The sequence below is a fragment of the Uloborus diversus genome, chromosome 6 (assembly GCF_026930045.1).
Source record: "Uloborus diversus isolate 005 chromosome 6, Udiv.v.3.1, whole genome shotgun sequence".
Lineage (NCBI taxonomy): Eukaryota > Metazoa > Arthropoda > Arachnida > Araneae > Uloboridae > Uloborus > Uloborus diversus.
The window spans coordinates 56,491,653-56,516,776 of NC_072736.1; the positions used below are offsets into that span (position 1 = coordinate 56,491,653).

General features: G+C 33.1%; 1 protein-coding gene across 1 annotated transcript in view; it reads right to left on the minus strand.

Moving 5' to 3' along the window:
* The window catches only part of LOC129224766 (chondroitin sulfate proteoglycan 4-like), a 270,210-nt gene extending 245,290 nt beyond the window's left edge, over positions 1-24,920 (minus strand). Inside the window, exon 1 of the mRNA XM_054859313.1 lies at positions 24,827-24,920. Coding sequence (XP_054715288.1) covers positions 24,827-24,920 — 94 coding nt within the window. The remainder of the gene's footprint in view (positions 1-24,826) is intronic.
* Positions 24,921-25,124: the final 204 nt, after the last annotated feature.

A 25,124-nucleotide genomic window follows, 5' to 3' on the forward strand; every position in this document is an offset into this window, starting at 1 on the left:
TACGAAAATGGCTTTTATTTTTAAAAGATTAAATTCCAAAACATTTGCTATTTTTTTACATTTTCGTTACACCTAGAGGACGAAAGAGTGATTTGTTAAAAATCGCAGAGGACTTCTAATCCTGTTACGTATTTAAATATCGTTTTAGCATTCCATCTTCAACACGACCCAGGAGTGGAGCGTTGATGAAAAAAAAACTGCTCACACGTCCATTTCACTTATCCACGAACCCTTTCTTTCCGCACCGTTAAATCATAAAGCGGAGCAAGTGAAAGGAACTCCAACGTCAGGAAGGATCGCTGCCTCTAATGCGGGAGATCTGCCAAATTTGCTGAATATTTTCTTTCTTTAACATCCGTCCGTTACGGGTGCAGCCATTCGTCATAATATCCTCATTTATCCCGAATCTATCTGTAAGACTTTCTCTGGTAGTTCGTTATCTCGTTTGCGATTCTGACCGCTCGCATTCAATTTGGAATTTTGACGTAAGTTGTGGATAATGTTTTGTAACGTTCGCGAATATTTTAAACAGTTTTTTTTTCACTATATGCTCAAGGAGAAAATATTTTATCCTGTACGTACACATGAATTTAAGTTGTTTTCAAAAGACGTTTCGAATGACATGTTTGCTGTTAGAAATATGGCGGTAAAAAGAAAAAAAAGTTTATTGATTAGCCTTTACTGTAGAAGTGTTGCATTTTTTCCCACATAAACTTTCCTTTTTCGTAGAATTTCTTTGAAAATATGTTTTGTCCATGTCTGTAATGACGTAGCATGAGGTTGAGTCCTAAGATACATGCTAAGATTTTCTTTACACCTGGCAACGTAATTGAATAAATTTTCAAACGGGCTGAAATCAAGATGTGTTAACTAGGGAGAAAATGGAGAACTCGCCCGGCGTCCTTCACACGACAGTCAACTCATCAGGCACATGTGCAGCTACCATTATCTTCCCAATGAGTTGGATCTATTTCCAGTTTATTCAACTTATCGCGACATAGTTGAGCATTTGCTTTATACGCAAGTAAACTAGTTGAGTCAACTCGGTACAGGTTCAACAACGTTGTGAAGCAGCTGCTCGAATAAATTCGGCTTATTCGAAGAAAAGTTGATTCAACTGAGTTGCCTCGTGTGAAGACAAAGAAAAATGCCAGTCAACTAGTTGACTGGCAGCCTCTTCTCACCCTGTACAAACATTTTCAATTAAAAACAGTTTCGGAAAAAAAAAAACAATATCACACTGGTTCGTGTGCTGTCGTATTAGAACACCCTTTAGAGTTTTTTTTAAAAAAAAGCATTTTTATCCCCGTTGGGATTACAAAAACCGAAATTCGTGAGGCGAAGCAAAAAGGGTACGACAAAAATACTGTTACCTTTGCCAAAATAGCAAGTATGAAAAATACTGCTCCGTGGACGCGCGTAGTATCCAATCTGCTTCCCGGGAAAGCGAATATTTAGTCAAGAATTAAACAAAGTGGTTTTTCGTTCCTTTTGAATATCACGTTCGTTTTAGATAAATTCAAAAATTGAGTTAAAGAGAGTCACATTAAAAAGTATTTGGTGAAAGATTTAATAAAAACTGAAAAGCTGAGGATATGTAAAATGTCAAGTCAAATGAAATACTAAAGCGCCAAGAAACATAAAAGAATATCAAGCTAATGAGAAGTGAATTTTTCTTTGGTAGAGTGTGGAGTAAATATAGGTTTAAATTCATAAAAACGCCGTTAATGAAGTTTCTAAAATAAAATTTTTCTAACGCTTTTTATATTTTTTTATTTTCTGAACAAAAGTGTTTCTCAGTTAAAGCGTGTGGAGAAGAGAATTTCTTCTACTTGTTATTATTTTTTTATTACTTAAAAAGATGTGAATGTTTTCCTGTTTAATGTACGGGGTATGCTGTTCAATAAGTAATAAGACTAAATTTACTGCCGTGAAACTACTACTCATGGGAATGTTAATTCCTGCGGCATGAGAAATGTCTGTGGTCTGTACTAACAAAAGTTACCGTTGGTTGGTACGTCCAGACCCATGTTCCTGAGTCAGGGTTGGCCGGATTGGACCCAATTGGGTTGGACCCAATGGGTTTTTTTTGAAAAAACCCATTATTTAGCCCACTTTTGGGGTTTTTTTAAATTTTTTGAGAAGTTTTTTAAAAAAGTAATTAATTTAAATACTTTTACAATTTAAACTTCTATTTTATTTGTTCTTCACCACAGACAATGGACATAAAAAATGAATTTTGAACTTTAATAGTATTTCTTAACTCTTAATGGCATTAAAAATACTTCAAAGATTTAAAAAATATATATTTAACTTTTATCTTTAACTGGTCAATAAATAACTCAAATTATCTTGACTAAGTCCTGTCACGTCTGGTTTTCTCAATATTTGTAGATTGTACAGAGGAAACTACTCTAGCTAAAAGGCTTTCATGTGAATTATTTTCTGGTCGGACAGAAAACAGAATTGGATGTACAGTATTTTCATTATCTTACAAAAAAGTTTAATATTTCTTAATCTGAACACAGAAATAGAAAAACAGGCAACATAAAATTCAAAGAAATGTCTTCATTAAGCTGGAATTCAGTAAATAGGGATTTAAACTACTTGAGGTTCTACAGTAGTTTTGCATAAAAAATGAAATACAATAAAGTAAAATGCAAAAAAAATAGTAGTAATTAAAAATAAACAATAGATTTTATCACTCAAGAAGTAATTTTGCCTTAACTGTTGGTAATCATGGAAACTAAAAAATCTGAAACTTCACCATTCTTGGGTTTTGTCGTCTTTCATACTCTTCTTCAGAAAACGCTGAATTTTAACTAGTTTTCCAGCTTTTTTTACCCCAAGACAATTCTTGTGCTTTGTTCATATACGTACGCTACAATATGCTACAAGTACCCCCACATTTTCCCTAAAAAAAGACAAAAAAACCCACATTTCTTATAAAACACCCAGCTTTAGTTGGGTTTTTTTGGGTTTTATTTAAAAAAAAACCAAAAAACCCTAGGTCCATGGGCTTTTAAAAAAAAAAACCCGGGTTTTTGCCAACCCTGTCCTGAGTATCACGTGATTGAATTGAAACCTTTTGGCGGGCGCCTATAAGAAATAAAACTAAGTTACTGCTACGAAACCACTCATCGGAATGTTAATTTCTGTGGCATGAAAAATGTTTGTTGTCTGTATTAACAAAAGATGCCGATATTTGGTGGGTACATACTCATGTTTCTGAGTATCAAGTGACTGTTGGCGGGTGCCTACAAAACTCAGCCAGTTGACAAAATGGAAGTGTCGTAGGATCAAAGTTTTGCGATTAAAGTTTGTTTTCGTCTGGAAAAATCATCATCGGAGTTCTTTGATCATGATACGCGAAGTTTTCAACAATGAAGCAATGTTTATAGTCAGTACTTTTTGCTGGCATAAAGCTTTTAAGGAAGGCAAGCAGAATATGGAAGATTTTGAACAACCTTCAACCTCCATCACAAAGACAATGATTAACACTGCTGCTATTATCATCAAGTGGAATCCCAGAATCATTTTACATCAGTGAGTTTTGGCTGTTTCTTCAACTTAAGAAATATTTACAAAGCAAATATATTAAAAGCAGCAAAGCACGTCTAAACTCTGCGAGGTGGCTTTGAAATGGCTCTCACAAAAGTAACGTTCACAAGTTTTTAAGAAGTGGATAGAACGTTGGAACGAATGCATTTAGTCCCGCAGAAGTTATTCTTAAAAAAACCATGTAAATTATGACGATTAAAATTGTTTTGTATTTTTTATAAATTTGGTCTTATTACTGAACAGCCCTCGTATATTGTACTCAAAAGGCATTTTATTCGTATTCAGTATTTTGATTTGTAAAAAACTTTCGTTAGTTTCAATGAGTTCAATGCGCAAATACGAGACATGAGTAAATTTTTATGGGCCTCAAAACATTGACGTTCATAGTTAAAGTTTTACAAAGCACAAATAATTGTAGCTATTGCTTTCCATATCAATGTTTATTTATTTATATTTATTCGTTTATTTATTTTTGTTACGAGTTACGAGTGTTCTTTCTTTGCTCTTTTGTTTTATTTGCAAAAGATATTTCAAACATCACGTTTCAATATTACGTATTTTTTTATTAAAAAAAAAGTCACGCCTTGATAAAGAGTTAGTTATCATAAAAATGCTAACGGAATAGAAAGATAATGCAAAATGTGCTCGTATGCTTGAAATAAGTAAAATCTCAACTTCATCGGATAATTTAAAATTTAGGTGAGTCACTAATTGGAATCAAGTATATACAGAGTCAGGAAAAAGCATGGGTTCATAGGGCGTGGGCTCAGAGCCCCAACTTTTGGAGGGCACCAAATCTAGCTAACGTTTAAAAAAGTTGGAGTAATTTCACATCGCACTACAGTAAGATGTACGTATGAAATCTAGAAAGAAAAATTATTCTTGAAATTTTTAACTAACAAATTTCAAGTCATTCCCCCATATTACTTGACGTTACATACTGTTGCATGAAAAAGTTATATAACAGATTTTTTTTTATATTTGCGTCCTGCGGCAATATACAAGTGTAAAGATAATCGACAAGTCCAATATTGTTTCACAAAATTTTCAATGAAAGTAAATTGTATACATATGTTTCGAGGTTGCTAAGAGTTTCTGCTTCATTGAAAAACTTATTTGTGTAAAAAAAAAAGCTATTGATATTGCCCACCATCATTAATTACTTCTAATTATAAGTTACTAATTATACACTAATTATAAGATATTCTGTTTTGAAGCTATAAAACAGTGAAGAATAAATTAAAGGTGAAGTTCACCAGGTGCAACTTTAAAAATAACCTTTCTTTTATTAAAAACATTTTTTAGCGAGCAACATAAATCTCCTTCGTAATTATAGAGCAAAATTGTTCATTTTTCTATCTTTTGGCTCAAGAAAATGTTGTATCTCAACGTTTAATTTTGCTTAAGTTTGATATCGTGTGTTGTTTACAGCAATTTAAATGAAATCCCTGCTTGTAGTAGAATATTTAAACTCTAAGTGAGTGCGTTGAAATGTTGTCGAGCCAGCTAATTAGACTTTCGAATTTATGCTTCAAAAAGATTTAATTTTACTGGTAAACTCCAACAGCAGGCAGTTTAAAACGGAAAATTACGCACTAGTTTTTAATTTTTAAACTTTTAAAGTTGGTTAGAGTGATTACTTTGTAAATACAAGTTTTTTTTCCTGTAGTTTAGTTATTGAAATTAAACGCATAATAGCAGCAATAAATGATATAACAAGTAAGCATTTAAGTTTACTAAACAAGTATGTTTCCTTTGGGTTTATCTAAAACCAAGTCTTAATATACAGGGAATCTGTGGATATTTTTGCTAATGTAGTTCTTTTTTACGTTTATGCGATTTTTTACATATTAGACGGAATTCTGACTTCTCCCAAGGTTTCTCACATTCAAATTTCCAGGATTAATTAGTTTTATTATTAACTGTATACATTTCTTTACGTCTTAGACGTGGTGTACAACGTAGAGCTGTCTGCTCGTGGTGCACCCAGGGCAATGATTCATAAGGCCAGTGGCGCAGCGAAGGGGAGGGTTTTGGGGGTGAAAACACCACCAGAGTCATTGGTTTTAACAAAAATAAATTCTAATATAATAGTTTATGCATATGAAAGGGCTGTTTTGATCAAAAACAAACCCTTCAGAAGGTATTTTTCATCAAAAAATCCCCTCCAGAAGGTATTTTTGATTAAAAAAAATAATCCAGAAGGTATTTTTCATCAGAAAAAAATACAACAAACCCAGAACCTATTTTTGATTAAAAAAAAACCTTCCAGAAGGTATTATTTCTGGATGCGCTAGTGCATAGGGCTAACTGGTCTACAATTTTCAGAATGACATTCTTGCACGGCCCATCTCGCAATCTAAGAGAACTAATAAACTGGAAACATTTACATCACTGCAAGATTCTTAATGGAATTAACTTTGAAATTGCAAGGTAAAAGATAGCCTTTTTTTGGGGGAGGGGGGCGGAGGGGGCGTGACTTCGGTTTTTGTTCTTACTGTATAATTCATCAATTGTTTATTCTTCTGATTTTTGTTTTCATGTGTTGTACTATTGTTGTTGTTCAATGTTATTTTGTATGCCTCGTTTAAAAAAAATATATATACAGTGGCTTCCAAAAGTGTTCGTACACTTTGAAATTTTTTAGTAAAACCAAAATAACTCGAAACTGAATTCGAATATGAAGTCCAGTATTTTTTAACATCATTCCTATGTTATTCTAAATACAACCCAATGGTTTTTTTCAAAATATTAACGGATCTTTTTTTTTGAAATGGGTCAGAAAACGAACAGACAGAGAAATAACACGCCACAAAGGTCATCGTACACTCAAATATTTTCGAATAAATTCATGATTAAAATTATCATATGCAGTTTTATTAATATTTTTGCATTGTGTTGACTCTTATAAGTCATTTGGCTTTAATGTTTTGTTTATTTAGTCCTTAATATTGTGCTTATTACTGTAAAATGGCTGGTATTCGTAAAAAACCGCAAACACCATTCAAAGTTTGAATTTTTTTCACACAGTAGTCGTAAATTGGTTTGAAATGTCTCTAAATTAGTTAATTTATTTGTTTGTATAGTAAAGTGCTTGATAAAACGCTTTAAAGAAAGGAATCGGGCCGAAAACAAGGTAAGAAAAGGTCAAACGGCAAAGTTGACAAAACGTGATCAGAGATTTAAAGTTAAATGTGTATTTTTCATAATTTTTTTTTTTTGAGTGTTGTAAAAAAATTCTGCAGAGTTAAATGAAACATTTTGCATTTAATTTTCACCTAAAATTGTTCGTTAAGTTCTCTTTTTAGCTGGTTTAAATGGGAAGACTTCCCGCAGAAATTTTCTGGGTCGTGCGAAAAACAGAAAGCTTACGCTTTTCGTCGCAAAATCAATGATAAATAAGCTAAAAAGGTTTTAGAGTCACGTCTTACTTACAGATAAAAATTAATTCAAAATTTTTGGTTAAATTGTTGTATAACTGTAAGTAGAAGAAAAAATAGGAACTTAATTTTAAGAACTTATTTGGATCAGTTAATCAGGACGGTGGAGGTGTTCTAGTGTGAGGGTGCATATTAACATCAGGATTTGGTAGTTTGTAATTTTTTGATGAAATAATGAATCATGCTGTTCCTTTAAATATTTTAAAAACCAATTTTGAACTCTTAGCCAAAAATTTGGTTATTGGAAAAACTTTGTTTTTTATCAAGAAAACGATAAGAAGCACACGGTTTTCAACGTTTGTGTCTAGTGCCTCGAAAATTGTCCTAAAGTTTAGAAAATACCCCCTCAATCTCCAGATTTTAACTTAATGTAGCGTATTCAGAGATATCTGGAGGCTAGATAACGAAAATTGGGCTTTAAAACGAAAATAGAGCTAGAAACAGTAAGACTCGAAGTGTGGTTGAACACTTACTCAGAAATTACGCAAAAAATAGGAAAGAAAAAGAATGAAATCTATTCCCAGACGTTTAAAAGGTGTTATTAATACTGTGTGATATTCTACTAATTAATAACTTAACCAAAAGTTGGATTATTCAACAATATATAAACATTTTATAAAGTGTGCGAAGACTTTTGTGAGATAAAACTTCCGGCACTTTTTGGTTTTTGATTTTTAAAAAATTAAGTTTTAATATTTTTTAAAAACTTTTCATGTAGTTTTTTTAAAAATTGATCATAGATCTTATAATTAAATACCTATTCCGAAATATTAATTCTAACCAATGGATTGGGACCTATTTCGTTGAAAGTCGAAGGTGTACGAAGACTTTTGTGAGCCACTGGTATACTATATAGAAATTATCAACGTCTTTACACGATATGAATGAACAAAACTCCATTTTACATTTGCTATAAACATTATATTTTTCATAAAAGTTTCTCGAATGCTTCGCTATGGATTTATCCAACATAGCTTTTATGCATATTAAAAAATAGTTTTCATTCAACTAGTTAACAATATCATTTTTTAATATTTTTAAAACATTGATATTGGGTGCTAATTTCCTGCTTCAACACTAACTATTCTAATTTTAGACAAAACTCGACGTTTCACCTTTCGGAAATTTCAGAAAGAAGGAAATAATGTTGATATTTTTGAAGTCGAAAACCTAATCTTTCAATCATGATTCATAAGCGTTGCCATATCCACTGTAACGGATGCGAAACACTTCAATCATCTCCAACAGACTCCAAGAAACTAATAGTCTTCTTCGCACGAAGTTGATCTAAAAATACATTCAAATTCTCATTGGATACTGAAATGCTTAGTTTCAAAGTCGTAATCAGACTTTTGTTTCGGGGACGATTTTACCAAGCACATTTTCTCTAGAAGTCTATATAATCAATAAAATTTGATTTCATTTGTATATTCTATTGATTTTTGTTAAAGTTGTATATTTAAATGAGGGGGTACTGTTTTAAGGACACCAACATGAGCAAATAAAGAAAATTGCATATAAAAGAAAGAAATCTGTTGTGTGCACTACATAACCTCACACCTGTTAAATATTCGATAGCATTTCAATAACTCAAAAGAATAGGTGCGTGTATACTTTACGCGCATTCGAAAAGATTAATTCATATTTTTTGAAACATATATGATATGCTAAATAAAGGGTTTAGCCCTTGCAAATTTTAAGAATTTTGATGCTTTTGTTAGAGTGAAGTATTCAAAATTAGAAAAAACACTGAGTTTGCAGCCAGGTTAGGTTTGAACCAACTAATACAGAGTAAGTTGCTTGGTAAATTTTAAAGCTAACTCAAATTTAGAGCAAGCAATTTCCTCTTTTCTTATTTACATGTGTACACGTGCCAATTAAATGTCATCTTCAGTTTCATGCTCCACAGTTCGAAGGAAAAACAACGGGGTCGTTTCCAAAATTTTAAAAGTGTTTTTTTCTGAAAGAGCATGCTTAAAGACATAGGATCTGACCATTTTTTAAATAACTTATTTAAGTTTAATATTTTTAAAAAATTACTTAAATCGGAGCGCTTTTATTGTTTACACTTCTGTCGTGTGACATCACAAATGATGAAATGCCATTCAATGTTGCCATTCACAGAACAAAATATTTCATTCGCATCTTTACTCACGGTGTACTGGCAACGACATGGTTGATAACAAGCGTAGAGCGCAATTTGAATTCGCTGCTTGATTATCATAACGTGGAAACGTAATAGAAAGAAGCGCCAAATTGCATCATTTGTGACGTCATAAAGACCAAGCCTTGTTTGAAAAATCGGACATTTTAAAAAATTAATTAAAAAAAACCGTTGGGAAAATGAAAGTATTTTCTGGGTCCATGTATTTTTTTTTTTGCTCATTCTATCCATTTCAATAACTAAAAGTAGTACTTTTGACTGAAGGAAACCACCCCATTCTAGATGTTGTACATTTTGTGTATGATATTTTAAATCTTGAAGTAGTTGAATGATGAATCTAGATTAAAGCAGGATATTAGTTACTGAGCTGGCATATTAATTTAAATTTTTCTGAGAATGTTCCATGTGTGTCCATGTCCAAGCGTAGGATAACGTTTCGACGATTTGCTTAGTTAGTATCGTGAAATTTTGAGATTGGCGTAGAGCGCATGAACTTCAGGTTATTGATGTATTTACTGAATAATTCAAAATATTTTTACCCAAGATTCTGTATAGTGTGCCAAAAACTGCCGACATTAAGAAAATACGCAGAATACGGGTAATGTTAGCCACATACAAAACAGAAGCAGAAAGAAGAGAAAGATGGAAAAGAAGAACAGTTAAAACGAGACAGAGACTCAAGCATAAAAGAGTAAAAGGAAAGAATAAGAAAGAAAAAAAAGGAGGGGGAGGAAAAAAAGCTATGTCATTCTAAAAAAGTCATCGCTGTATTGTAAAACTTCTTTTGCTTTAGGAAAGTTATGTTCTAAGGCAAGTAAAAATTTGCTTAAAAGCTGAAGAAATAAATATCTCGACAATGATAAATGGATCAATGGATGGCAATGTAAAAAACGTGCGTTTTTCTTTCTTTTCTAATTTTTTGTTTATTTCACATTTTTCTTGACTACTTATTTGCTTTAATTCGTGTTTAAAAACAATCATATATTATTGAGGACGTTGTTTTAATGTCAAAAGATATCAGTTAAATACCGTCTTTACTACAAACGAAATCAGAGTTGTTGAAGTATGCTGAAAATCAAAAGGTATCTAACAGTGTGTTGCTCATATCTGGGCTAGCCAGACGTCTCGGTTTGACCAGGACAGTCCCGGTTTTTAAACTAAATCCCGGTGTCCCGGCCGGTTTATTTCACCCCAGAAAAAGATAAATTTGATTACAAATGACAAAAAAGGTCTAAAAATAGTTAATTGTGAATGATTATGTAGGATAATTACTTTATGAAATGTATCATTGACTTGTAAAATTAATATCGGATTAGAAGGCGGGGGACTTGTGAGGATTTTTAAAGGAATAAAAGAAAAAAAAACTTAATTTGCATTTTGACCTCTTGAATTCAAATTATGTTTTTCGCAATCACGAGTGTGTGTGTGTATGTAGGCGTGTGTGTTTATGTGTGGGGGGATGTGTGTTTGTGTCTGTGTACAGGTATGAGTGTGTGGGTAGTTGTGTGTATGAGTGTTTGTGTGGGGAGGGATGTGTATGTGTTATGTAGGCATATGTGTTTGTGTATGTATGCAGGCATGATTGTGTGGGTACTTGTCTGTAGGTGTGTGTGTGTATGTGTAGGTGTCTGTATGTATGCGTGTGTGTGTGTTTGAGTGTGTGCATGTGTTTGTGTGTGTATGTGTTTGTGTATGTGTGTACGTGCGTGTATATATGCGTGTAAGTGTAGGATATGGATGCAAACTAGAGACAGTTTTCGCTAGAGGAGCAGCATCGTAAGGCGGCCGGTCGACGGTGATGCTGCAGAGGGAGGCGGGGGGGGGGAATAAAATCATAGGACATCTAAACAGTCAAATGAAAGCAATAAGCAATCGTGATTGCTCAAAAAAAAAAAAAAAAACTCTTAGTCTTATAAAATGAAAACTACACTCTATAGCAAAAAAAAAATCGACGCATGAGTTGCCCGATTGAGGCGAAAATTGATGGATAAGAAGACAATGTACAGAATAGTAAATTATTAAAATCTCAGAACAATTGAATAATATATGTCAGAGTTACAGTAACAAGTTCAATAAAGTGTTGACCCGCCTCTAGCCTAGATACAAGCTGAAGCACGGTTTGGCATAGTCCAATAAAGCTCACGGCTGGTGCCCTGCGGCATTTCCTGCCAAATTCGCTCCAATTGTCGAACAAGGTCATCAATATTCCGTGCCAGATGCAATAGCCTCCCCAGCATATCCGAGATATGCTCGATGAGAGAGAGAGAGAGAGATCTGGCGATCTGGCAGGCCAAGGAAGTGTCTGACAAGCTCGCAGACAGTTCATAGCAACACGTGCCGTATGTGGTCTGGCATTGTCCTGCTGAAAAACACAGTCTAGAGTACTGCAAAAGGAACGGTAGCAAAACAGGCCGTAGGATGCCGTCCACGTACCGCTGTGCAGTAAGTGTACCTCTAAACTAATTACGACCAAAAGGGTCCTGCTCTCAAAGGAAATGGCACCTCAGACCACAATGAACTTATTGAGGGCCCGTGTGGCATGCAATAGTAAAAGCAGAATCCCTCTTCTGCCCTGGGTCAGTCGGCGCGAGCGTGGATTTCGCTGTCTCGACCGTTTGTAAATAGTCATGGTACACACTGGTGTTCAGGTTGAACGTCTGATAGAGATGAAGAAGTCGCTGTGACAGCTGATCGAACAATCACTCTGTCTTCACGATCTGTTATGGTCCTTGGTCGACCGCTACTATCCTGACGCTAAACTCAGCCATTTTCGACCCATCCTTGCCGCATCTTCGAATCGCTTCGACTCAAATGACGAGCGATTCTCCGATTTTTCCAACCAGCCTTTTTCAATTCAATGATACGACCTCTCTCAAACTCCGGCAACTGCTCTTAATGAGCACGAACCCTGCGGTGAGGCTTTTTTTAAGTTGTTGAAAAGTAATCTGAATTGCAATCAAACCGAAATTTTTAACAACCGTTGAAGAACTGCTCCATATATACATCTGCTGGATGCGCTGAAGATCAAACTATTCATTCATTGGACACCGAATTTTAATCAATTGCATATCTGGTCAAAAAAAAATGCATACAAAATTTCAAAGCAACCGATGATTGCTTCTTTCTGCGTCGATTTTTTTTTTATACAGTGTATGTATAAATATTGTTCATTTTTTTTATTCCTCATTCAAAGTGTTCTTTTCTAACTGAAATAAATTGTAAATATTTACATCTTGGGAGTGAAATGTTCAAATTTTATCTGCTTATGTCATTTTTTACTACCCTGCATTAATTTCATAATTAGTAACCATTTATTTATAGCATTAAGAATAAACAGCCCTATAAAACGCTCCAAAAATCAGCCAGGGGTGTGTACCCCTTTGAATACTAGCGTCCTGGGGGGGGAGGCATCCGATGTCCCGATTGAACGTTACAGAAATCTGGCAAGCCTAGTACGTCATATTTATCTCCACTACTCACAAAGTAAACGCTGAAATGTCATTTTTTGCTAAGATATGAAAAAAACAATAATTTCTTTTTCCGAAAAGACAAGTTACGTAACCTTTTTACTTCCTTTTACAAAAAAGGAAGTATTGTATTCGCAAAAAAATTTTCACTCAAAATTCGGCCTTAATTTCCATTTTGCTCACCCCCGAAATAATGTTGAGTTTTTTTTCAACCCGACCACACGCGGATAAGTGCCTAAGAAGGTATAGGCACCCGAAATATCCATTTTGACATTCCCCGAGTTAATTACAACGACTTTTCTCGTGACGTACGTATGTACGTATGTGCGGATGTATGTCGCATAACTCAAGAACGGTATATCCTAGAAAGTTGAAATTTGGTACGTAGACTCCTAGTGGGGTCTAGTTATGCACCTCCCCATTCTCTCTTTGGGTGCATTCGGGTGTTTCCAAAGGGGTCTTTTTCCCCTTTTTGGAGGGAAATCATTGTTAATTTCGATGCAAACTCAAGTGGTGTTATAATTTGGTGGACACTTGGCGATATATCGCCAGTCTTTTGGTCGCCGTTTTGTCGCCAAGTTGGCGACAAATTTGGTGATTTTTTAAAAAATCTGGTTTCAATTTGGCCACTGGTGGTGATATTTAGAGAGTGAACTATTGAATCACATTAAAATTGCCAATAATGGGAAAATGACTTTAAAATTGGAGTAAAAGGAAGTCATGTGATGCACACATCAGCTCGTTTCGCAACAATTCATTGTTGACAACCATTATTTCGATAAGATGATATGACTGCAGACAGACTTACTCCAAATATTGATCAGATAAACGTCATAATTACAATATATAGTAGCTTATAACAAACGATTCAATGATTATAGAAATTGATCGGTTAAAACTAATTATGTTTTTACTTAACGACAACATGAAATGCCCTAATTCTTCAATTGAGGCAGTGGGAAGCAAAGGGTGGACTTTTTAAATTTTCCTATAAAACGTTTCAAGTTCAAATCCAAGGTAGGTTTTCACTGAACTTTTTTTTCCAAAACATGCTGTATAGCAGCACCTACCGGAGCTACTAGTACCATCTCTTGCTCCAACGCAGAGAAAAGGTTCCCCTGGTATTTGTACTGGTTATCTACCAAATTTTAATTTTGGCACTTGCATCCCTTTGCTTCTCCCTGCCTCAATTAATTACGGAAAAGTGTATTCAACTGCTAAAAATGTTTGTTATTCAAGATTTTAACTTTAACTAACAAATTCTTTCAACTAACAAGTCTTAACAAGCCCTGAAGACGATCCTCTCCGTAATGTGGTGTTAAGTCATATATAATTTTTTCACAATGTTTTTATATTTACTTATTTTTTTCGGCTACAAATTTTTTGTTTCTTTGAATCAGAATAGTCACCGCACATTTTTAAAAGAATATCCACTTCAAGAATTTATTACGAAGAGGAAAAATCGTGAAATAAATAGAATGTTTATTTTTTTTTTTTTATCTCTTTGTCTTCCGCACAGCGTCTTCAAAAAAAAAAAAAAAATTTTTTTTTGATCTTCTGTTTCAATCTTTGATTCAGTTTTCATGTATGAATGTTATTGGTATTCCTTATGGTACTCATAAAAAATAAACACAGAAAAGCATCAATAATTTCAATTATAAAATTAAAGTAAATCGTAAAATGTCCTCCTCTACAACGAAAAATTTTATTGTGGTTTGTTACTTATTTAACCGAATGATTTCAAGCTCATTCAAATATTTAATCGGAAAAACGGTAACATCACCATTTTATACGAAATCTTTTCTAACACGCTTTTATTAGCTTCACCTGAATGTATGTATCTTGTAACGGAATCTTGCAGCTCAAATTTCGCCCACTTCCTGCGATCGGATTCTTTTGAAATTTGGCACGCGACCTCAGACCCGATGACAATGCAATATTCTATAATCAAATTAATTAACTCTTTTAATTGTTAGTTTCCTCCAATTTTAATCAATATTTTGGCATAAATCCAACAATGTGAAAAAGGAAATTTTTTTAAAAACACATTAAAAAATGCTCGCAAAAATTATTTAAAAATATCTACAAAAACCTTTAATTTTTCTGCGTCAGACAAAATTTGTTCCAATGTTCCAAGGTAATTAGAACATGAAATATAATTGTTTTTAACTAATTTCATGCCAAAATTTAGGTGAGCCTTCAATTGGAAATTCATTGCTGATCAGACCATTCTTGAACAAAACTTTTATTCAAATGCATCTCAAATTTTCAAAGTAATATAAATATGATTTCCGCAAACATATATCGATGACTCACAGTAGCTTCCCATCGGGGTGCCCTTGTCTTAACTTCAAGATATTACCTCTCACTCGTTTTATAAATAACTTCGGCGCCTGATAATTCTCCAACATAAGACTAAAAAACAGAAAAATAAAACAATAGTTTAAAAAACTAAAAAAACTCGCTTTCGTAGCAAAATGAACTAAAAAGTGAAAAATAATCTTTGGATGATAGTAGTTGACCAATCACTTAATTTTAATTTAATACAAAAAAGCGTGGGGGGCTTCTTATCAGTTGTCTTGAATTTCTTCCATTTGTTGTCCAAGCAAAAATATAAATAGACAGCACCCCACGCTTTTTTGTATTACATTAAAATTAAGTGATTGGTCAACTACTATCATCCACAGATTATTTTTCAATTTTTAGTTCATTTTGCTACGAAAGCGTGTTTTTTTAGTTTTTTAAACTATTATTTTATATTTTAAACTAACTTAAGTATTGGAAAGTGTACGAGAAAAAAGTTTTACTAGTGCATTTACTTATAGTTGACGTACTATCAGTGACGTATGAAACACCCTATTTGCTTTCATACACTTTACGTAGAGACTTGCGAAAATCCGCCTGCCCATATGACAGCCATTATGAAGAAGGTGACATAGAGGTGAATTTAAAAACATACTGAAAATATAAACTGTGGAAAAACATAAAGTTGCTAAAAAGCGTTATACGGTGGTGCCCTAACGACCAGTGGCGTAGCTAGACCCGACTTTCGGGGGGGGGTTACTTCTTTTATATATATATATATATATATATATATATATATATATATATATATATATATATATATATATATATATATATATATGTATGTATAATCGCTTGGAATTTTTTCCTTTTCTTCCTTTTTTTTTTCTTTCTCTTCTCTCTTCTTTTTCTCTTTTTTTTTTTTGAGACTAACTTTTCGGGGGGGGGTTTTGTCCCCAAAACCCCCCCCTTAGCTACGCCCCTGCTAACGACGGCCCACAGGCCAGATGGGATCTCCGCAAGGTTAATTCTGCCGTGTGCAGGTAAAGGGCAGTAACTGCAAATTTTTCTTTTTTTTTTTTTTTTTTTTTTTTTTTTTTTGTATTTTTGTCATCTATTATACGTTATCTTTATTGTACAAGCTTACTTATTTGGTTTCCGCTGAAAAAAAGCGCAAAAAAAAAGTCTAATTCCAACATTTTCCTATTATTAGTATTGAATCCACCCAGTGGTTGGAAAAACTACATTTTATTTGTAGCGAACTACAACTACAGCTACTTTATTACAAATGTAGTTAACTACAACTACAACTACTTTTTCCAAAATGTAGCAACTACAAACTACTTTTGAAAAGTAGTCGCTACTTCGCTACTTTTTAGCTACTTTAAAAAAATTAATAAATAAAAAGCATACACCGTGTGAGGATTGAACGAAGATTCAAAAAATGATTTAGAACAATAAACTGAATCATTTGAATATGGAATATTACCAAGAATTATTTATTCTTTCCGTCGTTTGCTGAGCCAATTTGTTATTCCAAATATTTTAAACAATTTTTACGAATATTCGCTGCAAGAAAGGATTTAAAAGTTGAAGGAAATCAACCTTAAAAATTTTAATCCTTTCCTATCAGTGAATATTTCATTCAAGACAAGAAGTGCAACTCGGCTACTTGAAAGTGTAAATAGATGCAGTCAGGGGCGTGCACGGGGGGGAGGAGAGGAGAAGGGACACCTGTTGTGTGTGGCCCGGGCCCGAATCTGAAAGGGGCCCAATATTTTTAAAACTAGGGGTTTAAATAAATCTAGGGGTAAATACACTGTTAAAAAAAAACTGAAAATTCAGGTAGTTTTCTGACTGATTTTAACAGAATATTTCTGTAATGCTTCAAAATGTATTTTTTTCCTTACAAAAACGTAAACAACCCGACGAAAAGGGAATTTTTCCATTTCTAGGGTTGCCGCTGTGCTGTACTTTGCTCCGATTAGTCTTCAAGTCATGATAAACATCACTTATTGATAGTGCTTATTAATCGCACTGTTACATTTTGCTAATTAAAAGCATATTTAGAATAACAACTCAGATGCTGTAGACAAAATAGATAGCTTGCTATTTCATGTCTGGAGAGTAATATACTCGTATCTCGAAATTGTTTATACGCCTTTGAGCTTTGTAGGTTTGGAAAAATAATCGCGCCATTTTTAGACTGGCAGATGTGTTTTGATCGCCCTGGTGATTTGATGTGGGTTTTACCGAGTCAGTATTAGAATATTTTTATGGTTTTAATATTTTGCTCAATACTTTGAACAATTCTATTCGTTAGTCATATTGTGTGCTCTTGCAGTGAGAATTTAAAATAAAGCCTATTGGATTAGCTAATCCAGATGCATTTAGCACCGCTGGTCATATGTAAGTGTTGTTGAATATCTTTGCACATGTTAATAAACGAATGTATTTTCCTTGTTAATATGCATTTGATAGAATTCCGATGATAGTTTATTTAGAATTCATACAACTATTATAGAGTTATTTTTTATTGCTCTTACGCATTCTTGAAAGTTAATACACTAAATGCCATTTCGTATCTATACCGGAGATTATCGTGGTGTGCGAGCAAGATAGGAAAAATCACTCAGTTTCTTTTTTTTTTTTGGGGGGGGGGGGATTCGCTTCACAGTTTGAAATGCTGAAAGTAACTATTTTAAATCTCTAAATAAAGGTGTATTGTTGATCTTTGATATATACAATGAAAGTTTTGGCAACAATAAGTACTTAATTTAATTTATTAAGATCTTATCCAACAACTTATTTGATATTATCGCAAGTTTCTTGGAAAAACAGTTCGGGTAAAACGAACTGATTGATATTGATATATGCTTAAGTAATAATGATTATGTACTAAAAATCTATGTTGCGATTCCAATGAGTGAAAAATTTGGATACCATTGGGGGGGGGGGGGGGATGTAGCATCTGAACCAAAAATTCTTCACGTGCATGTCAATGATTCTGTTTTTAAACACAATAGATATGCGGTACTCTCTATCAGGTATATTATTATATGATAACGTCAACCTGTTTTTAATAGCATTTTATTTGACATATTCTACAAATAAAAATATCATATTTTTCATGTATGTTTTTCCATGCCACCCCAGACAATGTACGACGAAGGGAATATCGAACAGTATCAGCAGGGATAATTGGTGTCCTATTCAAATTCATCAATTTTTCTGCTAGTACTATTTGATTAATTTGACTCATCTGAAGTTGATATAAAAAGTTTTGATCAGCAAATGGATGCTTGGTATGTTAGGTAAGTTCTCTCTCCAGATGTTAATTTAAAAAATCTTTGAATAACAAATGCAAATAAAAAAGTAATAATTTTAGAACAGTTAACTATATCTGTATTATATATCATTTTAAAGAACTAAATTTTTAATGAAACAAAAGTCAATACTTGACATAACTTTTTAAATATTTTTTGAAAATAAAATCTTTTTACTTAAATACGGGAAAGTGAGAAATGGAAAAAATATCTCAATGAAAAAAATAAGGAACGTAAATTCTGTTAAAACACAGAAAGATCGTAAATGAACGGAAAAATAAGAAATGGAATTTTCGTTCAGTCACGAGAAATTTATAAACGGAAAACTACAACTACGGATAAATAAGAAATGGAACTTCTGTTAAATCACGGAAAGTCATTGAACGTAAACGTAATATTTACGGCAACTTTGCTGCCGGTACTTTCTCCGTTATTTTCAGGAAATTTTTTTAACAGTGTATAGGGGTAAACAATATGGAGGGGCCCTGGAAAAGTCATTTGTGACGGGCCCCAAAATTTCTGTGCACGCCCCTGGATGCAGTCCATAATTTGTTTTAAATTTTATATATATATATATATATATATATATATATATATATATATATATATATATATATATATATATATATATATATATATATATATATATATATGATTTAGATCATGAAAATCATATTTTAAACAAAAAAGAAAAACTTTAATTTTCATTATATCAGTTAATTTTATAGGAACTTTTTTTTTTTTTGGAGGAACTAATTAATTGATTTTGAGCTTTTCAAGCTAGAGGTCCGGACTAAAACTACATCTCCTTTTTTACGCCACTCATAAAATGAAATAAGAGCATTTTTTCAATTTCACCGAATAACCTCAAAAACTTAAATATTCAATAATCGACTTTTATTATGTTAATATATCAACATTCAATCAGTGAAAAAGAAAAAATAAACAAATGGGAAAATACCCCAAACTGTACTAGTATTTATAATCAAATATTAATAAATATCTGAAATATGAAAGATAACTAAGAATGCTTATTTCAATGTGCAATTTTAAACTACAGTGGACTCGCGCAACAACGTGATTCGATTTACACGAAATGTCTATATAGAGAGCTTTACTCGAGTAATGAATTTTAGAGCTAACGCGAATTCCTCACCCTGTAGCACGAAAGTTTTCGTGTGGGAATCGCGGGGCTTAAGTATCACCTACTCTACTGGCTACTAAATATTAGTTTTGTGAATGGTCTTTCCCTTTAGCATCACTGAAAGCGGAAGTTCTCCAACCGTACTAGTCTCCAACCGTCTAGCACTAGGAAGTTCTATAACCGTACATAAAATGAAACGGTATCGTACCATTTCATTTTATGCCATTCTCTCCCACTAATTTTGTGCATCCTAACAGTATTTTTATTCAATAACACAGCTTTTTAAAAAATACAGTGAAATTTTACTTCTCTATTCTCTATGTTTAAATTCGGTAATAGAAAGTTAAGAAATGGGTTAAAACAGTTTGAGGGACGTTTTCAAATGTCTCAAAATGATTGGTATACTCATAAAAAACCGTATAGATACCCTTTTCCACGACGCGAAATTTCAACCTACGCTAGGAGCGCCTTGGAACGCATCCCTCGCGTTGAAATTCGACAGTAATATGCAGGTGACATTGATACCGTAAGCTTTTTGAAAAAGGAGCAAATTTACAAGAAACGAAAAATTCCCGCGACCATTTCTATAATACTGTAACATTTGATAGCCGGCCAAAAAAAAGGCAGTTCAATATCATCGTCTTCCATAACATTTACAGTAGCTTCCATACTAGGTGGATACTGGCACAATAGTCTTATTGAAATCTAAAATGTTCATCCACGAGACATTCTCAGCTGCCAGAAAACACAAACGCGGCATGGGCGCCCATATACAAAGTTTTAGGGGGGGGGGGGGCGGGTCAGATTTTTTTTCATGGTTTAGTAGGATATTTTCACATGGAAACCTATTTCATTACAGATTAGAATTATCAAAAAAATGACATTTTTAATAATTCCTTCATTAATGGCCTGAGAAGAAATGTTTTTACATTTTTGCGAAGAAAAACGTACTAAAAGAAAGAAGTAAATTCTAAAGCAGAGGGGGGAAGGACTTGAGCCAAAACGTGCCTTCCATATCGGCGCTCATGAAACGCAGTACTACATTGGCAGTTATCTCTTATTCTTTTCTTTCTAAGCCATAAGGTGAATATTGGGGAAATGTGAAAATTTCGATGCTAGACAAACTAATGGCGTCAAACATATAGAACGTATGGCGTCAATCTGAGGTCAGCTCGTAATTTTCAGAGTCTTCCGAATCTGATTGGTGCAAATTTTACGCAAATTTTACTCGCGTAAAATTTGCACAAGTCAGATTCGTTTGAAACCTCCATTCCTTTCTTCTTCTCATTTTTTTTTTTTTTTTTGAAACTTTATTTAAAAGTAGTTTTTAGAAATCGCTACAAACTACTTTTTTTTGTATCGAACTACTCGCTACACTACTTTTTTTGAAAAGTAGTGCGCTACACTACAAACTACTAAAAAATGTAGCTACTACAGTAGCGTCGCTACTTGTAGCGCGCTACTTCCAACCACTGAATCCACCACATGGCTATTCCAGCGTTACGTGTGTAACTTTTTGATACCATTTCGTTGCAAATAACATTGAAAACCAATATGATATTCTAAAAATATTTCTTAGCAGTTTCTATTGGACTAACAGAAGATATGTAAGATGTTTTAGGTGGCGGTTTCACTTTTGTAGGACAATTCTAAAATTATTTATAAAATTTCCAATACAGCGTTACGTGTGTGACTCAGAAAATCTGAAAATTAGCTATAGCTCGTCTAAGTATACTGAGTAAGTATTCCACAAATTTTGTTTTTCTAAAGTTTCAATACAATAGCAATCAAACAATAGCAGCAAAAAATATTTTTTTTAATGTTACGTGTGTGACCGTGTGCAACAGTTGAAGAGAATTTCCTAATAAAAATCCACAGTTTACGTCGGATCTTTGCCAAATTGCGCACAGAGATTCTTTGGCGCTCAGGAACTCACGAAGAGATTTTTTCCCCTGGGCTTTGCCCCCCCCCCCCCAGGCGGTTTTTTCAATATTAAAGTTCAATTTACATCGGATCTTCGCCAAATTTGGCACAGAGGTCCGTCTTTTTATGCTCAAGAATTCACATAGGGGTACTTTCACCCTCTATTGGAGGGTCGACCCCCTTAAGGGGGCTTTTCCAGAAAATCAGTAAAACGGGATAGTGAGATAAACAAACAATGATAACATTTTTTTAATTAAAAAAAAAAGCCAAAGACCTCTAAAGTTAAATTTTGAGGCATAAAATTGCTCTTACGTACAAAATGACGATAAACCTAACGCTATTTTTTTCTTTTATTTAAGTCTAATTGTTGAAAATGCGCAACTTGATGCAACTATTATTTTCAAGTTATACCGTGCAATGCCGGGCAACGCAGCTAGTAAATACTTAAATTGAAAGGATAATTTGCCAAAATAAAAAATGAAGATGAAATTAATTTGTATTTGTATACGAATTAAATAGTAAGTGTCAAGCTTATAAACTATCACATACTTCTAACTTATACTTATGTAGTTAAAAGACTTGGAATGTTTTGAATCATCCGTATAATTTATTCTCAAAAACCAAAATTATCAAAAAATATGAATAAAATTTAAAATACTTAGAACACTGTACTTTTGATCTTAAAGTATGCGGACTGCAAATACTTAGTTTAAATTGCTTTTTGGGTATGAAAAGAACAATTCTTAATTTATTCTTTTTATTGATTTAATTTTTTTACTCTCATGATTATTTTTTAACACTCGTTGAGTCTTGGATTCAGTGCCAGCACACTATATTTTTAGCTGAATTATGTAAAAAAAGTACTTCTTTCCCTTACATTCGAATGAAAAGTCCCAACTCGTAATGAAAATCATTCAGGAGCGTTACATGTGTGACATTTTTCAAAAAGTCTCGTTAAAAATTTTCTGCTATATGTTTGAAGATGAAAGTCTGGTTACAGGTATTATATATCATGTTAATTTATGAAATGATATATTTTTCTTCTAGTCCCCTAATTTGACCTTGGAGGAAAAATTTTGTTCCTTTTGCGTTACGTGTGTGATCAACAAAAAGTGACCTACATATTTTGGGGGGTTAAAAACTTATCAAAAGTATTTATTAAAACAAATTGGCGCATAATCATAGTAAAGAATCTGTGTTCATGATATTTGATAGTTTTTCAAAAAAAAAAAAAGAAATGGTGATTAAGTAAAAAATTGAGGCTATTTCATTTATTTCACTAACAATCCTTTTTTTTTTTACTTCGTATAAATGCTATCAAATGAGGTTAAGATCTGATCAAAAAATATTTTAAACTCAAACTTGATGCTGGAATTGAAAAGAACAGATATTTCTTTGTCAAAAAATAAGGTTTGTTTCATTATTATAAGAAAAAATTTTTGGTGTGTCAAGACTACTTTTCGTCACACATTTCTTCGAATATCTCAAAAACTCATTTCTGCAGATACTGCCGTTTACCTACACACGGCAGAATTCATGTCCGTTGTTATGTTTTATGTTACAAATCGAAAAATATGTTCTGAAATCTTCCAAATCTACCGATGATCTTCATATCCTCAGATAAATAATAGCCGATGATCGAGTAACCCGCGTGTTTCAACAATGAAACTCGCGCCACGGCATGATCATTTAATAATATGTTTTGGTAATGTTTAACATGCAGGGAAAGGGTTTATTGTGACAAGGCTGAACTCGATCCGGTGACTTTACTGCTTTACTGGCAAGACTGTGTCATTTCAGGGGGATGAAGAAACGAAAGAATAGTCAACAATGAACGCTATCTGCTGGAGTTTAGGGTTAATCCACTGGAGTTAGGGTTACAATTTCAACTATCAAAATACGACTAAACAGGCAATGGCTTCGCTCAAATGTAGAAACAATTTTCACCCGTCATACCTTGACGGGTGATTTTCTAGTGAAAAAATAATGATTGTTGTAAATTTGGACTTAAACAATTAGAAGTTGGTTTCTAAAAATTATATTAATAGAATAAGCATGTAATAATAACAACAATATGTTGGCTTGTAATTTTCTTTCGTTTCCGTGTTTTCTTATGTTATTTAGAAAAAAGATAAATATATGTAAATTTTTCTATGTCATCAACTGTATCAACTCACATTGGAAATTCGATTTTGATTGCTTGATAATGCCTCCAAGTTCCTAAACAATTAAATATAGAAAAAAAATAATATGCATTTATTCAACGGTACTAACTAAAAGTTGGGCGTGATAAATTGTTTAAAACTTCGCACTCATATTCACCAATATTTTACTTGGCATGAACTTAAACTTTAAAGCACTTGACACAAAAACAAAAAATGAAGCACTTGGAGAAACAAAGGGGTATAAGTGCCAAGATTAGGAGATAACTGTTACAAATAGTAAGAGAAACTCTCATTCCTTTTGCGGCAAAAGTAACATGTATAGCAACAACAGTAGTAGTTGCTGCTATAAATGAGATTAAGTTAAACTTTTCAAGCAAAACCCACCAATGATTTTAAAGTTGAGCGAGTTTCATTCAAAACTTTCAAATCCACTTATAGCCTTTTGGTTCTCACTGCTTCAAATAGTGTACAAGAACAAAACACATTATTAATCGAATAGTTGAGTATTTTAAATATATAAATTATCGAAAGTCATTCAATTCAAAAATTTGGAAAATTTTATTGCGTATGAAGTTTTACTTTTATAAAATTTTAATTTTAGTTCATAACATCGTCGGTTTAGAGGAAAAACTCACTAAGTGCATTTTAAAAGTCGTTAAGTACAAAATTCCCCATAAAAAAAATTAAGCAGGGATGATTAATCCAAAATTACAATAATGCAGTTTTAAAATAAAACTTGAACATTAAAGAAAAAAAAAAGTATTGCAACCAAAATCGCCCATAGTTTTTTTTTTTTTAATAACTACTTTTTACTTTCCCCCCACATTTTCAGAAATTAATCAAAGTGTTCTTTCTCTAAATCGACGATATCAGTGTTTTCTTAAAATTTATTATTAATATTTATTATTAATCGAATGCGTCACGCATTCGATTAAAGCTAGCTTTTGACAGATGTTTCTGAAAACTTTCTACCAGTCTAAAAGTTGAAATGATTACACAAACTCTTTTTGTGTAAGGTCCTACAGTTTAAAAGAAAAATTACAAGATGTTTTAACTAACATAAATATACGCAATCAAATTAATACTGTTCTGTTCATTCCTCTTCGAAACTATAATTTTGTTGATACATTGCAAAAAATTTTCTTCATAATTTCTTAAATTCTATCCTTTTTTCTTCAACTCAGTTCAAATTATACGGAGGTTCGTTTAAAAGAAGCCGGGAAATCGGAATTTCCCTCACAATGAGTTTCAGGCTATAAGGAATGTAATTAGTTCCCTTGGGGCCTTGTGTTTTCTGAAAAAAATATTAAAAAATAAAAAAGATTGACTTACCAGAGTGAACAGTAGCCGGCACACTCAAGGTCAGAAAAAGCAGAGTTATCGTCTGCACAGACCAGAGGGCGCGAAACTTCACGTTCCATGCCATAGTGGAAATAGTTCTACATCTCAGAGAATATCCAATGGAGAGGGTTCATATTGGGAGGAGAAAATCAGTACACCTACCCCCGAACGTTGAACACGATCGTCTGCAATTCAATACCTCTCGGAGCTCCGTCAACAATGAATCTGGCATCTTCCGTCACTTCATGGAGGCGCGCCACCTAACGAGAGGCGACGGAAGCGTCATTTG